This window comes from Delphinapterus leucas, unplaced genomic scaffold (genome assembly GCF_059928025.1).
Source record: "Delphinapterus leucas isolate spDelLeu-1000000601 "Yukka" unplaced genomic scaffold, BTC_Dleu_Yukka2 spDelLeu_asBTCV2_sq25, whole genome shotgun sequence".
In the NCBI taxonomy this organism is placed as follows: domain Eukaryota; kingdom Metazoa; phylum Chordata; class Mammalia; order Artiodactyla; family Monodontidae; genus Delphinapterus; species Delphinapterus leucas.
This window is the reverse complement of record NW_028322234.1, coordinates 17,994,439-18,009,091: the sequence shown is the minus strand read 5'-3', so window position 1 is coordinate 18,009,091 and position 14,653 is coordinate 17,994,439. Positions and strand designations below refer to the sequence as shown.

At 48.4% G+C, this 14,653-nt stretch overlaps 1 protein-coding gene across 1 annotated transcript in view; it reads right to left on the bottom strand.

The window, feature by feature from the left end:
* TMPRSS9 (transmembrane serine protease 9) overlaps nucleotides 1-13,097 on the bottom strand; it is a 29,616-nt gene extending 16,519 nt beyond the window's left edge. Inside the window, exons 1-7 of the mRNA XM_089905765.1 lie at nucleotides 12,892-13,097; nucleotides 10,404-10,531; nucleotides 7,141-7,208; nucleotides 6,849-7,028; nucleotides 6,018-6,055; nucleotides 4,082-4,195; nucleotides 2,398-2,569 (exon numbers count right to left, since the gene is read on the bottom strand). Of these exons, the coding sequence (XP_089761891.1) occupies nucleotides 2,398-2,569; nucleotides 4,082-4,195; nucleotides 6,018-6,055; nucleotides 6,849-7,028; nucleotides 7,141-7,208; nucleotides 10,404-10,531; nucleotides 12,892-13,033 (842 nt within the window). The 5' untranslated portion in view covers nucleotides 13,034-13,097. The remainder of the gene's footprint in view (nucleotides 1-2,397; nucleotides 2,570-4,081; nucleotides 4,196-6,017; nucleotides 6,056-6,848; nucleotides 7,029-7,140; nucleotides 7,209-10,403; nucleotides 10,532-12,891) is intronic.
* Nucleotides 13,098-14,653: the final 1,556 nt, after the last annotated feature.

The window sequence follows — 14,653 nt, the reverse complement described above, 5'->3', positions numbered from 1 at the left end:
ACTGCGGGGATGCATAGGACGTGTCCTCCAGAGGCCACTTCTCCAAGGTTGAGAGACATAACGAACCTACCATACACATGAAAATACAAACAGCAACTCAGACAAAATGAGGTGACAGAGGAACGTGTTCCAGACAAAGGAACAAGATAAACCCCCAGAAGAAGAACTAAGTGAGGGAGAGATAGGCAACCTACCTGAGAGAGAGTTCAGGGTAGTGACCGTAAAGATGATCATAGAACTCAGGAGAGGAGCAGATGCACGGAGTAAGAAGTGAGACATTTTAAACAAAGAGAAAATATAAAGAACAACCAAACAGAGATGAAGAATACAACAACTGAAATGAAACATACAGTAGAAGGAATCAAAAGGAGACTAAACGAGGCAGAAGAACAGATCGGTGAGCTGGAAGACAGAGTAGTGGAAATCACTGCCCCCAAAAGAAAAAAGAAAAAAAGAATGAAAAGGAATGAGGACAGTTTAACAGACACTAGGACAACATCACTCATGCTAATATTCACATTATAGGGGTCCCAGAAGGAGAAGACAGAGAGAAAGGGCCTGAGAAAATATTTGAAGAGATAACAGCTGAAGACCTCCCTAACTTGGGAAAGGAAACAGCCAGCCAAGTCCAGGAAGCACAGAGGGTCCCATACGGGATTAACCCAAATAGTAACAAACCAAGACACATCATAATCAAAAAGACAAAAATTAGAGAGAGAATATTAAAAGCAGCAAGGGAGAAGCAACAAATAACATACAAGGGAATCCCCATACAGTTATCAGATGATTTTTCAGCAAAAACTCTGCAGGCCAGAAGGGAGTGGCAGGATGTATTTAAAGTGATGAAAGGGAAAAGCCTACAACCAAGAATACTCTACCCAGCAAGGCTCTCATTCAGATTTTTTTTTTTTTTGCGGTACGCGGGCCTCTCACTGTTGTGGCCTCTCCCGTTGCGGAGCACAGGCTCCAGACGCGCAGGCTCAGCGGCCATGGCTTACAGGCCCAGCCACTCCGCGGCATGTGGGATCTTCCCGGACCGGGGCACGAACCCGTGTGCCCCCGCATCGGCAGGCGGACTCTCAACCACTGCGCCACCAGGGAAGCCCCATCTCATTCAGATTTGATGGAGAGATCAAAAGCTTTACAGACAAGCAAAAGCTAAAAGAACTCAGCACCACCAAACCAGCTTTACAATAAATGTCAAAGGAACTTCTCAAGGATGTGGAGAAATTGGAACCCTTGTGCAGTGCTGGTGGGAATGGAAAATGGGGCAGCTGCTGTGGAAAACGGGATGGTGTTTCCTCAAAAGGGTAAACACAGAATCACCATATGACCCAGCAGTTCCACCTCTGAGTTTATACCCAAAGCAATTGAAAGTAGTGACTCAGATACTTGCACACCCATGTTCACAGCAGCATTATTCACAACAGCCAAAAGGTGGACACAACCCAAGTGTCCGTCGATGGATGAAAGAATAAACACACTTCCATCCACACACTGGAATATTATTTGGCCATGAAAGGGAAAGAAGCAGTGACACACACTACAACGTAGATGAACCTTGAAAACAGGTTAAGTGAAATTTCAGTCACAAAAGGACAAGTACTGTCTGATTCGACTCACAGGAGGTCCCTGGGGGAGTCAGATCCACAGAGACAGGAAGTAGATGGTGGGGCCAGGGGCTGGGGGAGGGGCTGGGGAGTCAGGGTTTCATGGGGACAGAGCTTCAGTTTGGGAGGATGAGAAAGTTCTGGAGATGATGTTGGGGATGGTTGCCCAACAATGTGAGTGTGCCTAATGCCAACGAGCTGTGCACTTAAAAATGGTAAATTTATGTTATATATATTTTGCCACAATTTAAAAAAATTAATGCATTCAGGTTTAACAAAAAGAAAAGAGAGGGAGGGACTTCCCTGGTGGTCCAGTGGTTAAGAATCTGCCTTCCAATGCAGGGGACACGGGTTCAATCCCTGGTCAGGGAACTAAGATCCCACATGCCACGGGGCAACTAAACCCACGCGCCACATCTAGAGAGCCCGCACGCCGCAACGAAGAGCCCGCGCTCCGCAACAAAAGTTCCCACGTGCCGCAACTAAGACCCGACACAGCCAAATAAATAAATAAATATCTTTTAAAAAGGAGAGGGAAGGAAGGAGGGAGGGAGGGAAAGGGAGGAAGGGAGGGAGGGAGGGAGGGAGGGAGGGAGGGAGGGAGGGAGGGAGGGAGGAAGGAAGGAAGGAAGGAAGGAAGGAAGGAAGGAAGGAAGGAAGGAAGGAAGGAAGGAAATAAGTTCCAAGGGGCTCTGAAGACACCCAGGAAAGGTGGCATTCCCAGAGTGGAAGGTAGGTGGGATACAGGGGTGGGGTGGGCTCTGAGCCCTCAGGGACGTGCACTCACTCATTGAAGCAGTGGGCAGCAGACACGAGCCACCTGGCGCCAATGACGGCGGCCCCACAGAAGTGTTCGTTGTTTTCTCGGAGGCTGACTTGCCAAGGGAACTCCCCCGGGGATGCCTCCACACCGCCCACAATCCTGCCGGCTGTCCTCCAGCCAGGCTGCAATCCACAGTCTGCAAGACAGAGATCACTATCCAGGACCCCCAAGAAGGCAGGAGTGTGGCCACGTTCCTGGCACGTCTGTCTGCAGTCTGTTGTCCCCATGGCCCCCGCATTCAAAGAATGCCAAAGATGCCAGCAAACCACCAGAAGCCGGGAGACCACATGGAACAGATCCTCCCTCACGGCCTCAGAAGGAACCGACCCTGCGGACACCTTGATCTCGGACTTCTAGCCTCCAGAGCTGGGAGAGAATACATTTCTGTTGTTTAATCCACTCAGCCTGAGGTCCTGTGATTCAGCAGCTCTAGGACAATCATATCCTAAAGTTAGCTATATGGATGCTACGTACCTATGTGACCAACCCCCAACACAAACCCTGGACACCAAGCCTTGGGTGAGCTCCCCTGGTTGGAAGTACTTGGAGTGTGTTGTCACATATGGTGCTGGGAGAATGAGTTAAGCGCTGTCCACATGACGCCACTGGGAGAGGATAACTGGAAGCTTGCTTGAGCTCGGTCTCTCCTGGACTTTGCACCTTTTGCTTTGCTGACTTTCATCTGTATCCTTTCACTGTAATAAGCCATAACTACGCATATAACAGCTTTACTGAGTTCTGTGACTCCTTCTCGTGAATCACTGAATCTGAAGGAGTCTTGGGGATCCCCCGACCACACCTGCCAATTTCAGTCAACCTCTATATCATCCTCCACAGCCAGGTACCAGACGCTATGAATGTCTCCCTCACCATGTATTTTGCAAGTTTCAAAATCTTTATATGTCCATCTTTTCATAGGATGCCGTGTCTCTCTGTTTATTTAGTCTGCTTTTATGTCCTTCAGCAATGGTTTGTAATTCTAGATAATTATTATTATATACAGGACACAAGTTTATTTTATTTTGTGTTGCTATTAATCAAGACTATGATCTTTTCCATTATATCTTCTAACCTGTTATTAATTGTATAAAGCAAAACAAGAGCTTCCTTTATGTGTATTTATCTTATCTTCCCCTTATTGTTGAACTGTCTTATTTTTCTGATATCCTTTCAGTTAATTTATTGATTCATTTAGAGAATCAAATTCAAATTATGATAGTTTTCCTTCTTCCTTTCCAACATTTAAACCACTGTTCTCACCTTACTGCATGGGCTAGCATTGCTAGAAAAATGTTGACTACTCTTACAGCATTTCAATTGTAATTTTCCCTTGCTCAAATCCTTTTGGTGACTCCCCACTACCTAGAGGACAGACCCCCAGTTCCTGGCATTCAAGGCTTCCCACGGTTCGACCTTTTTTCTCCTTCTCTCCCGAGGCTCTCCACTCCACACACCTCAAGGTCTCCCTTCTCTGCTTGCCCCTCAGGTTTCCTGTCATATCACAGGTGCCCACTCCCTTTCTCTGCCCCGCTCCAGTGAATGCCGGGACCACGTGTCTGTGTGTGATGGGCACAGTGGGCCAGAGAGCCAGCACTTGAACCTGGAAAGGGGACATAGCCCAGAAAACAGGCCAGACAGGCAGACTGACCACAGTGGGCCTCATCGGAGCCATCAGAGCAGTCCGCCGTGTCATCACACTCCGGGTTCACCTTCGTCACACACTGGCTGTTCCCGCAGGAAAAGGCATTCCCTGGACAGTGACCTGAGGGCAGACAAGAACCGCGTTCCTGACCTCACTCCATCTCTCCCGCCTGCCCTCCACGCGGAAACTCTAGAGCATGGAAGGCATCTCTTCTCTGCTTCCTTTTCTCTGAATGTTTCTGAAATAATTTTCTCAGAATTAGTACAGAGATGTGACACATGAGAATGCTAGTCAGCACCGGGGCCAGGGCTACGCAACCTAAGCGTATGTGTGCCGTGTATGTACTTTTTACATTTCTATCAGCCACGTTTTATTTATTTATTAATTTATTTTAATTAATTTATTTTTTGGCTGCGTTAGGTCTTCCTCGCTGCGTGCGGGCTTTCTCTAGTTACGGCGAGCGGGCGCTAATCTTTGTTGTGGTGCGTGTGCTTCTCATTGTGGTGGCTTCTCTTGTTGCGGAGCACGGGCTCTAGGCACGTGGGCTTCAGTAGTTGCGGCACCCGGGCTCAGTAGTTGTGGCTCATGGGCTCTACAGTGCAGGCTCAGTAGTTGTGGCACACGGGCTTAGTTGCTCCGCAGCACGTGGGATCTTCCCGGACCAGGGATCGAACCTGTGTCCCCTGCATTGGCAGGCGGATTCTTCACCACTGCACCACCAGGGAAGTCCCGTCATGTTTTTAAAAAGTAAGAAATAGGGGGACTTCCCTGGTGGCTCAGTGGATAAGACTCTGAGCTCCCAGTGCAGGGGGCCTGGGTTAAATCCCCAGTCAGGGAACTAGGTCCCACATGCATGCCACAACTAAGAGTTCACAAGCCACAACTAAGGAGCCAGTGAGCCGCAATTAAGGAGCCCACGTGCCACAACTAAGAAACCAGCAAGCCACAACTAACAAGCCCGCCTGCTGCAACTAAGACCTGGTGCAACCAAATAAATAAATTTTTTTTAAAGAAATAGGTGAAATTAATTTTTAAAATTGTAATAAAGTACACATAACATAAAATTTGCCACTGAAGTGTAAGTTCACATTTGGGGGCCATTCTCTGGGGGGGGCTGTCCTGGGCACTGTGGGATGTTGAGGAGCACCCCGGCCCAACTCACTGAATGCCAAGAACACCCCCCATCGTGACAACCACAGATGTCCCCAGACATCACCCTGTGTCCCCTGGGGGGGCAGGATCACCCCTAGTTGGGGACCATTGATGTAAAGCTAAATAAATGTATCTGTAGATGTGTCATGAGCCGTCTGGGAGGAAAGTCACCAAAATAGTAAAAGCAATGAGATTCCAGGTGATACCTACTCTTTTTTCTTTTTTTTCCCCCCAAACTGTTTTTTGTCTTTTCTTTTAATAACAACTTTCCATCACTTAAAAACAAAACAAAAACAATAATGCCTTCTCTTAATCATGCTTGGCTCTGAATAATTCAAAATGCCTCACTTTTAAATTGTCTGCTCACACAGATATACATTCTTTTTCATGTTCTTTTCCAGTATGGTTTATCACAGGATATTGAATATAGTTCCCTGTGCTATATATTAGGACCTTGTTGTTTATCCATCCTATATGTAATAATTTGCATCTGCTAATCCCAAACTCCCAATCCTTCCCTCCCCCACCCCCCTCCCCCTTGGCAACCACAAGTCTATTCTCTATGTCTGTGAATCTGTTTATGTTTTGTAGATAGGTTCATTTGTGTCATATTTTAGATTTCACATATAAGTGATACTTGTCTTTCTCTGACTTACTTCATTTAGTATAATAATCTCTAGGTCCACCCATGTTGCTTTAAATGGCATTATTTCATCCTTTTTTATGGCTGAGTAGTATCCCATTGTACACATATATACCACATCTTCTTTATCCATTCAACAAAACATACCTGATTTTAAGTCTCTTTCTGTCAGCAGCTCCTTCTGGCTTCCTGCAGCAAAACGGAGAAGAGATATAAGCTCATTTAGCAAGCATTGAGGTTCTCTGACAACATCGTATTGCAAAGCAGTGGTCTCCGCGGTCCACCTGGGATCCACTTAAATTCTGACTTAAATCAGCAAAGATGAAATCAGATGAAATATTCCATTCCTCACGATAAGAGCTCAACAGCTGCGTGGGGCAGGTGGCTGCCAGAGTGGATGGCACCGACCCAAAACGTTTCCATCCCCGCAGAAAGCTCTCTTAGTGCTGGCGAGGTTACTGAGACTCACTGAGTGTGTCGGGAGTGGTGGAGAGGGGAATGTAAATGTCCTGCAGGGCAAGGGCAAGGCTACCATTTTAAAATCTGAGCAGTCTGACCTCATGCCTGGCTCTCAAATCACAACGCACAGCAATCTTAGAATTTTAGAGCATAACATCTACCCTTATTTCTATACCAGGGGCCAGGAGCCAAATCCGGCCCACCACTTGTTTTTGTAAATAAAGTTTTATTGATACACAGTGGTGTCCGTTTGTTTATATAGTGCCTTTGCTGCTTTTGTGCTATAATAGCTGAGTTGAGCCATCTGGACAGAGACCCAATGGGTGGCAAAGATGAAAATATTTATAGGTTGCCGCCCCCTGGTCTAGACCATAGAGGGTAAAGCAATGGGTATATGTTTCCTTGTCACCAAGAGGGGCGATTATGGAAAACCTCGAGTTTAATGCGACTTTCACTTGGCTCCCCTTCCCCAGCATGTCCCTCCAGCCCCTCCCAACGTCACCCTGTCTCTGGGGCCACTCGCCTGTGAGCTGGGCGGACACGATGGTGCCATAGGGGGCCAGGGGGATGCCGCGGCCCTGCAGCCTCTCTCGGAGTCCCCGCTGCAGCAGCTCCTCCTCCAGGCCCAGGCTCGGTGTCCACAGGGCCGGCTGCATAAAGTGCAGCCGAAAACGCACCAGGATGCTGGCGTTGCCCTCCCTGCGGGGAGGACACTGGCCCTTGAGAGGGAGGGCGCCTCTTGGCTGGAATCTTCTGCAGTCTCTCAGGCAACCACCAAGCTTCCTCCACCTCCAAGGAGGCCCCAACTCACCAGTAACTGAGCACTGTGCAGCCCACACAGCTGGCCTCCAACTCTGTCTCCCGAAAGCTGCTGACAAACTACAACAGAAACAACCGTGGCAAATGTGAGACTCTGCGGAGACTCCCTCGGGGGAGAGCTGGGAAGGGGGTGGAAAAGCATCTCCTCTTCAACTCCATGTGTGCGGCCAACTCACAGAACTAAGAGACAGGACAGGCATCTCGAAGTCGTGCCTATGAAAATATAGCTCCGCCAACAGATGATGGAGAAACCCCACGTGGTCCCTCCACACACGAGAGCATCACTCAGCCATGAAAAGAGGTGAAGCCCTGACACTCGCTACAGCGTGGACGGACCCTGCGAACACGATGCTCAGTGAGAGAAGCCAGACACAGAAGGACACACAGAGTGTGATTCCATTGATGGGAAACGTCCAGAACAGGCAGATCCGTAGACACAGAGCGTGGGTTCCTGGTTGTCAGGGGCTGCAGGAGAGGGGGAGGGGGTGACTGCTGATGGGGGTGGGGTTTCCTTTTTGGGTGATGGAAGGTTCTGGAACTAGAAGTGATGGCTGCACAGCTTTGTGAATGTACTAAATGCCACTGAATCAGTCACTTTAAAAGTGGATAATTTCAGGGAATTCCCTGGCTGTCCAGTGGTCAGGACTCGGCGCTTTCACTGCCGGGGGCCCGGGTTCAATCCCAGGTTGAGAAACTAAGATCCCACAAGCTACACAGCATGGCCAAAAGAAAAAAATAATAATAAAGAAAAGGATAATTTTATGTTTTATGTGAATTTTACATTAAAAAAAAATTCTGTGGCTGAGCCCACTTTGTGCAAGCAGGTGCTATCAGGAAGGTCCTCGTCCTTCATGTGCTGTTAGGGTGACCACTGTCCGCGTCTCCTAGGATTGTCTCGGTTTGGGCACCGGAGGGCCCACATCTCTCCCCTCGGCAGCTCACGTCACCCACACGTAGGGTGACCATGTAACCCCGTTCATCTGCTCTCCCAATGTAGTCACTGACAGCGTCCCTGTCCCCTGGCAGAATGTCCTGCTCAGGTGCTAAATCCTATGGTCACCATCCTCGCTCCCTAAACACACGTGATGCACGGTCATGCCCGTTCATTCGCTCATCTAAAACACCCTTAATCCAATTTGCTTCTCTGAACCGCACCCTCTGAGTCCACATCCCCATGGCCCACACTCAGACCTGCACTGTCCTGTAGAACATTCTACAAATTTCCAAAATGTTCTACACCTGCCTCGCCCCATATGGCAGCCGCCGGCCATATGTAGAAACTGAGCATTTGAAATGTGGCTGATTTTCACATTTTGTTCAATTTTAATTAATTCACGCTTCAATTTCAAAACGGATGCTTGATTCAGTCACTGGAAAATTCTTAAGTATATTTGGAGCATTTTGGGTCTGTAAACGTTACAAATTCTAAGTAGGGATGGAGTTTTCCGAGTGGAAGCTCAGTATCCACCCTGAGATGTGAGTGTAAAAGACACACCAGGTTTGGGGGACTTCCCTGGTGACGCAGTGGTTAAGAATCCACCTGCCAATGCAGGGGACACGGGTTCAACAGCTACTGAAGCCTGCGCGCCTAGAACCGGTGCTCTGCAATGAGAAGCTACCGCAATGAGAAGCCCACACACCGCAACTAGAGAAAGCCCGCTTGCAGCAACAAAGATACAACGCAGCCAAAAAATAAATAAACTTAAAAAAAAAAACGACACACCAGGTTTGGAAGCCTCAATACAAAGGAAAGAATGTAAAATAGCTCATTAATACCTGCTTTATATAGGTTGATGACATGTTGAAATGATAACATTTTGGATATTCTGGGTTAAATAAAATGTATTATTAAAAATAATCTTACCTGATTCTTTTTACTTTTTTTTTTAAAAAGTGGCTACCTGAAAATGTTAAATTACACATGGGGCTTCTGTTACATTTCTACTGGACCATGCTGCTTTAAGATACGGGATTGAGATTAGCAATACGGCCCATGTGCTGAATTAGAATCACTGCCTGTTTTTGCACAGATCACGGACAAGAATGGTTTTTACATTTTTAAATGTAAAAAAAACAAAAGAAAAATATTTCACGGTGCATGAAAATGGTATGAAATGCAAATTTCAGTGTCCATAAATAAAGGTTTATTGGCACACGGCCACGCCCACTCATCCATGTCATCTATGGCGGCTTTCAGGCTACAACACAAGGCCCAGCAGTCAAGACAAACTCTCTGGCCCCCAAAAGCCAAAAATATTGACCATCTGGCCCTATTACGGGGAAAGTTTGCTGACTCCTGGTCTAGATGATGGTGACTCCTAACTGTCCCCCTGCTTCTCTCACATCTTATCACATATTTAAAATGAATCCTTACCTAGTCACCTTTCTCCTTCCCTTAGGATAAAATGTTAAACAATGTTTTAAAAGTCACCTACCATAAAAACTCACCTTTTACAAGTGTGCAATTAGATGGGTTTTAGTATATTCACAGAGTTGTACAACCTCATCACAATTTTAAAACATTCTCATGACCCCAAAAGAAGCCCCATTCCCATCAGCATTCACCCCCATCCTCTCCCCAGCCCCTGACAACGAGGAACCCACTCTCTGTGTCTGTGGATCTGCCTGTTCTGGACGTTCCCCATCAATGGAATCACACCCTGTGTGTCCTTCTGTGTCTGGCTTCTCTCACTGAGCATCATGTTCTCAAGGTCCATACACACTGTAGCAAGTGTCAGGGCTTCACCCCTTTTCATGACTGAGTGATGCTCCCGTGTGTGGAGGGACCACAGTTGTTTATCCATCATCTGTTGATGGACATTTGGGTTGCTTTCACTTTGGGGCTGTTATGAATCATGCTGCCATGAACATTCGTGTACAAGTTTCTGTGTGGACTCACGGTTTTGTTTTTCTGGGGCAGACACCCAGGAGCAGAATTGCTGGGTCAGATAGTAACTCCAGACTGTTTTCCAAAGTGGCTGCCCCTTTTCATATTCCTACCGCCACGTTGGAGGGTTCTGATTTCTCTACCGAAATGCAGTTTACAACCTTTCAACGTGGCCTACGGATCCTGCAGCAGTCAGTTCCCATCAAATGCTACCCTCCCCTGCATTCTGGAATGCATCAGCCCCTGCCCTGTTCACCCCATGGGGCCCCCTCCCTACCTCAGAGGCTGCCTGGGCCTCCCATTGTTCTGCTGCCTCAGTCAGAGCCCCTGGCCTCCCACTTGGCCCCCCTGGCTCCCAGAACCCTCACCAGCGTTTCCAGAGTGGGCGTCAGCGTGCGGTAATAGTCTGAGGTCTCCTGCTGCAAGCTGGGGGCAAACCGGATCCCTCGCAGCTCGGCTGTGTGCTCCACATTGACACCCTGTGTAGAGAGGGAGGCTGCGGACAAGACCAGGGCCCCGTGAGAGCGCCCACCTGCAGGGGCAGGGCTCAGCCAAGCCGGCCTCTGAGGCCCCCCCATCACCCTGGGGCGGTCACCCCCAACAAACGGGGGGTGGGCTGACTTCCCGGGGGTTGAGTGATTATTAACAGTGCTCCCTTATCAGCTCTCACCCATCACCCACCCAAAGGCCCCCAGGTACCCAAAGCCCCAGGCATCTCCAGGTTTCCCTAAGAGGAGGACTGGATCCTAGCCAAAAATGGCTGAAATGGCCTCAGAAGGAAGACCTTCCCTCGACTCTGGGACAATTCCCACCTCCTCCCTGGGAAGGGGCACCAAATACCCCAGGGGCACAGCCAGGGGTGCCAGGACCCTCGAACCCCGGCCCATGACACCACCCTCTGAATAATAGTTTCCAACGGTTGTCCAAAGTACACAACAGCAAAGAAGAACAGTAATACAATGTTGTAAAGAATACAACCCTACATGATACATGAAGACATGTGTTTCTAACTGTCGAAAATACGTGAGACTGGCAAATGGGTCCGTCAGTCAAAACTGATCATAATTACAAAATTAAAAGACTAGAAGTAGGGAGTTCCCTGGTGGTCTAGTGTTTAGGACTCAGCGCTTTCCCTGCTGGGGCCTGGGTCCAATCCCTGGTCGGGGAACTAAGATCCCACAATCCATGTGGTATGGCCAGAAAAAAAAAAAAAAAATTTTTTTTAAATTAAGAAATAGAAGTAGCAGCCACCTACACTGTGAAAGCTGGCTCCCAGCTCTATTTATTTGAATGAATATTCAACCAGCTCGATATTTAGATATTTGTTTATTCAATAGATAGAAGAGTCTAAAGTAATTCTAAAATTGGTGTGTTTTCTCATGCAAGGAACTAAAAAGAAAGAAAACAAGAACCCTGCTGTGTAGAACCATGTGCTTATGTTCTGGACCCCAAATAAGCCTCACACTTTCCCTCTGAAATAACCATGGGCTCCCAGGCAACTGGAGAAACAGCCCAGCAAGGGCCCGTGTAAAATTTTATACTTCCAAATAAACTTTTGAGCTGTCTGGGAAGGGGACAAATTTGAATTGTAATTTAAAAATTGTTTTTAAATTTTAAGTGCTTCTTAGAGCCTTCCTCAGTTTCAGAGGTCCTGCTGGAGATTTTATCTACCTGTTATCCCAAAATGTAGCTGTGCTTCTAGACTGGAGGTGTGCAACTGTCCCCTGTCTCTCCCTAGCGTGAGGACACACGGACACACGAACACACGGCCACCCCCCATCCACCAACAGAGCCCAATTTTCATGCACTTCACCCCACAGCCACTAGAGGGCCTCTGTCAGCCGTGCCAGGCTCTGAGTTATTCCAGATATTCACAAATACATATATATTTAAATATATTATATATATCTTAAATATATATATATATATATATTTTTTTGCGGTACGTGGGCCTCTCACTGTTGTGGCCTCTCCTGTTGTGGAGCACAGGCTCTGGACGCGCAGGCTCAGTGGCCACGGCTCCCGGGCCCAGCTGCTCCGCAGCATGTGGGATCTTCCCAGACCGGGGCACGAACCCGTGTCCCCTGCATCGGCAGGTGGACTCTCAACCACTGCGCCACCAGGGAAGCCCAAGGTTTTTATTTTTATAAATTTATTTATTTATTATTTTTATTTTTGGTTGCGTTGGGTCTTCGTTGCTGTGCGCGGGCTTTCTCTAGTTGCGGCAAGCAGGGGCTACTCTTTTTTGTAGTGTGTGCGCTTCTCATTGCGGTGGCTTCTCTTGTTGCAGAGCAAGGGCTCTAGGCAGGTGGGCTTCAATAGTTGTGGTGCGTGGGCTCAGTAGTTGTGGCGCACGGGCTTAGTTGCTCCGTGGCATGTGGGATCTTCCTGGGCCAGGGCTCGAACCCGTGTCCCCTGCATTGGCAGGCGGATTCTTAACCACTGTGCCATCAGGCAAGCCCCTCTCAAGGGTTTTTAAAAAGTTCATTTCCCTACTGGTCTCCATTTCACCCTGGTTGTGAATCTTCATTAAGCAACTAAGACCCAGCGCAACCAAATAAAAAATAAATAAATATTTAAAAAAACAAAATCAAACACATGGTATTAAAAAAAATAAAGAATCCCACTGGTGGGAAACCTGAAATTTGCAGGTATTGCCTCGACACACAGGCACCCACCGCCTAGCCCAGGACTAAGTGCAGCCACACTCAGAACCCGGTCCCATTGCCTTGCTGTTGGGTGGCCTCTGTGTACCGCATGCTCAGCCCTTTGCTCTGGGACACTTTTGAGCCACTCCCAGGCATCTTAGTGCAAGCTGCCTGCCGTGCGGACCCGTGCAAGTCTGTGGCCACTCACCCACAAGGACTCCCAGGGTGACCATGACGATGCTGGTGGCCACCATGGCCGAGAGGGCTGCCCGGCAGCATGCGGCGTCTGTAGGCTGGATGTCCTTGGTTGCCCTGGGCACCAGCTGTAAGTCACCGGCGGTGGGCTCCATGGCTCCCAGACGTGGGGACGGCAACCTGGAAGCCAGCAGAAAAGAGACAGAAAAAGGAGGTCAGAGCTGGGGGCGTTTCTCTTTCCCTAAGCAAGGGTCTTCCTTGTGCAGACGTGACAGCCATCAATAGCGCCCTAGGCGTCGGGGGCTCGACGCAAAACATAAAAACGGATTCAACATGATTGCTGGCTGGGCTGGCACACGCGGGATCCCCATGGGGCCCTTGCTGGGAAGAGCATGTATGAGTTTCCTGCACTTGCTATAACAAATGACGACAAACCAGTGGCTTAAAGGAACGCAGATTTATTATCTTACGGTTCTGGAGGTCAGAGGTCTAAATAATAGAAGGCTGTGCTCCTTCCGGAAGCAGCCGTCTGCCAGCCAGGAAGGGAGCTCCCACCAGAAACCAACACCGCCGACACCTGGATCTTGGACCTCCAGCCTCCAAAAGTGGGAGAGAAAAAATGTCTGTTGTTTAAGCTGCTCCGTCTATGATATTTGTTCTGGCAGCTTGAGGTGACTGAGACAATTGCACAGAGATCCCACATAACTCACACCCAGCGTCCCTAATATAAAGTCTGGTACATGTGTCACAATTAATTAACCAATTTTTTTTTCTTTTTTTGGCTGCACGGCATGCAGGATCTTAGTTCCCTGACCAGAGATCGAACCCGTGCCCCCCTGCAGTAGAAGTTGGAGTCTTAACCACTGGACTACCAGGGAAGTCCCTTAACGAACCAATATTGATACACTATTACTAACCAAAGTCCACAGTGTATTCAGATTTCCTCAGTTTCCCCCTAATTTCCTCTTCTGTCCCAGGACCCCATCCAGGATCCCATGTGACAGTCATCACATGTCCTTGTGACCTCTCTGGGCTATGATGGTTTCTCAGACTTTGTGATGCCCTGGGTAGTCTTGATATTTTGCGGAATGTCCCTCTTTGGGGGTCTGTCTCGTGTTTCTCTCATGGTGAGACTGGGGTGAAGTGGGGGTTGTCTGGCAGACCTCCCCCCTCCAGGCCCCACCATCCACCCCTCCATCTCTGCTCATGGGGTGTCTGAAGCAGCCCCTCCACTCTTGGTCTGGGTGATGTCTCCTCCTTCAGGAAGCCCTCTTGACCTCTTCCACCCCCAGCTACAGACCGCCCTCTGTCACATTCAGGGAGTATCCTCTCTGCAGCCAGCTCTTCCCTGAGATTCCACATCCATCCATCCCCCTGGAAAATCCTCATCACAAAAGACTCACAAGACACTCAGATATTTGTTGAACGAATACGGCTTGTGGAATAGTCACCTGCATTGGGTTTTGGTTTCCCAGGTGTGCCCAGTTGACAGAACACAATCAGACCGTTTTCTAAATGCATTGTGGTTGGCAACACAGCCCCAGGGTGTACTGACCTCATCTATCGTTTGTTTTGGTCAGATCTCAACTTGATCTTTATTATTATTTATTTATTATTTATTTTTGGCTGCGTTGGGTCTTTGTTGCTGCACACGGGCTTTCTCTAGCTGCGGTGAGTGGGCTTCTCACTGCAGTGGCTTCTCTTGTTGTGGAGCATGGGCTCTAGGCGCTTGGGGTTCAGTAGTTGTGGCGCGGGGGCTCACTAGTTGTGGCTCG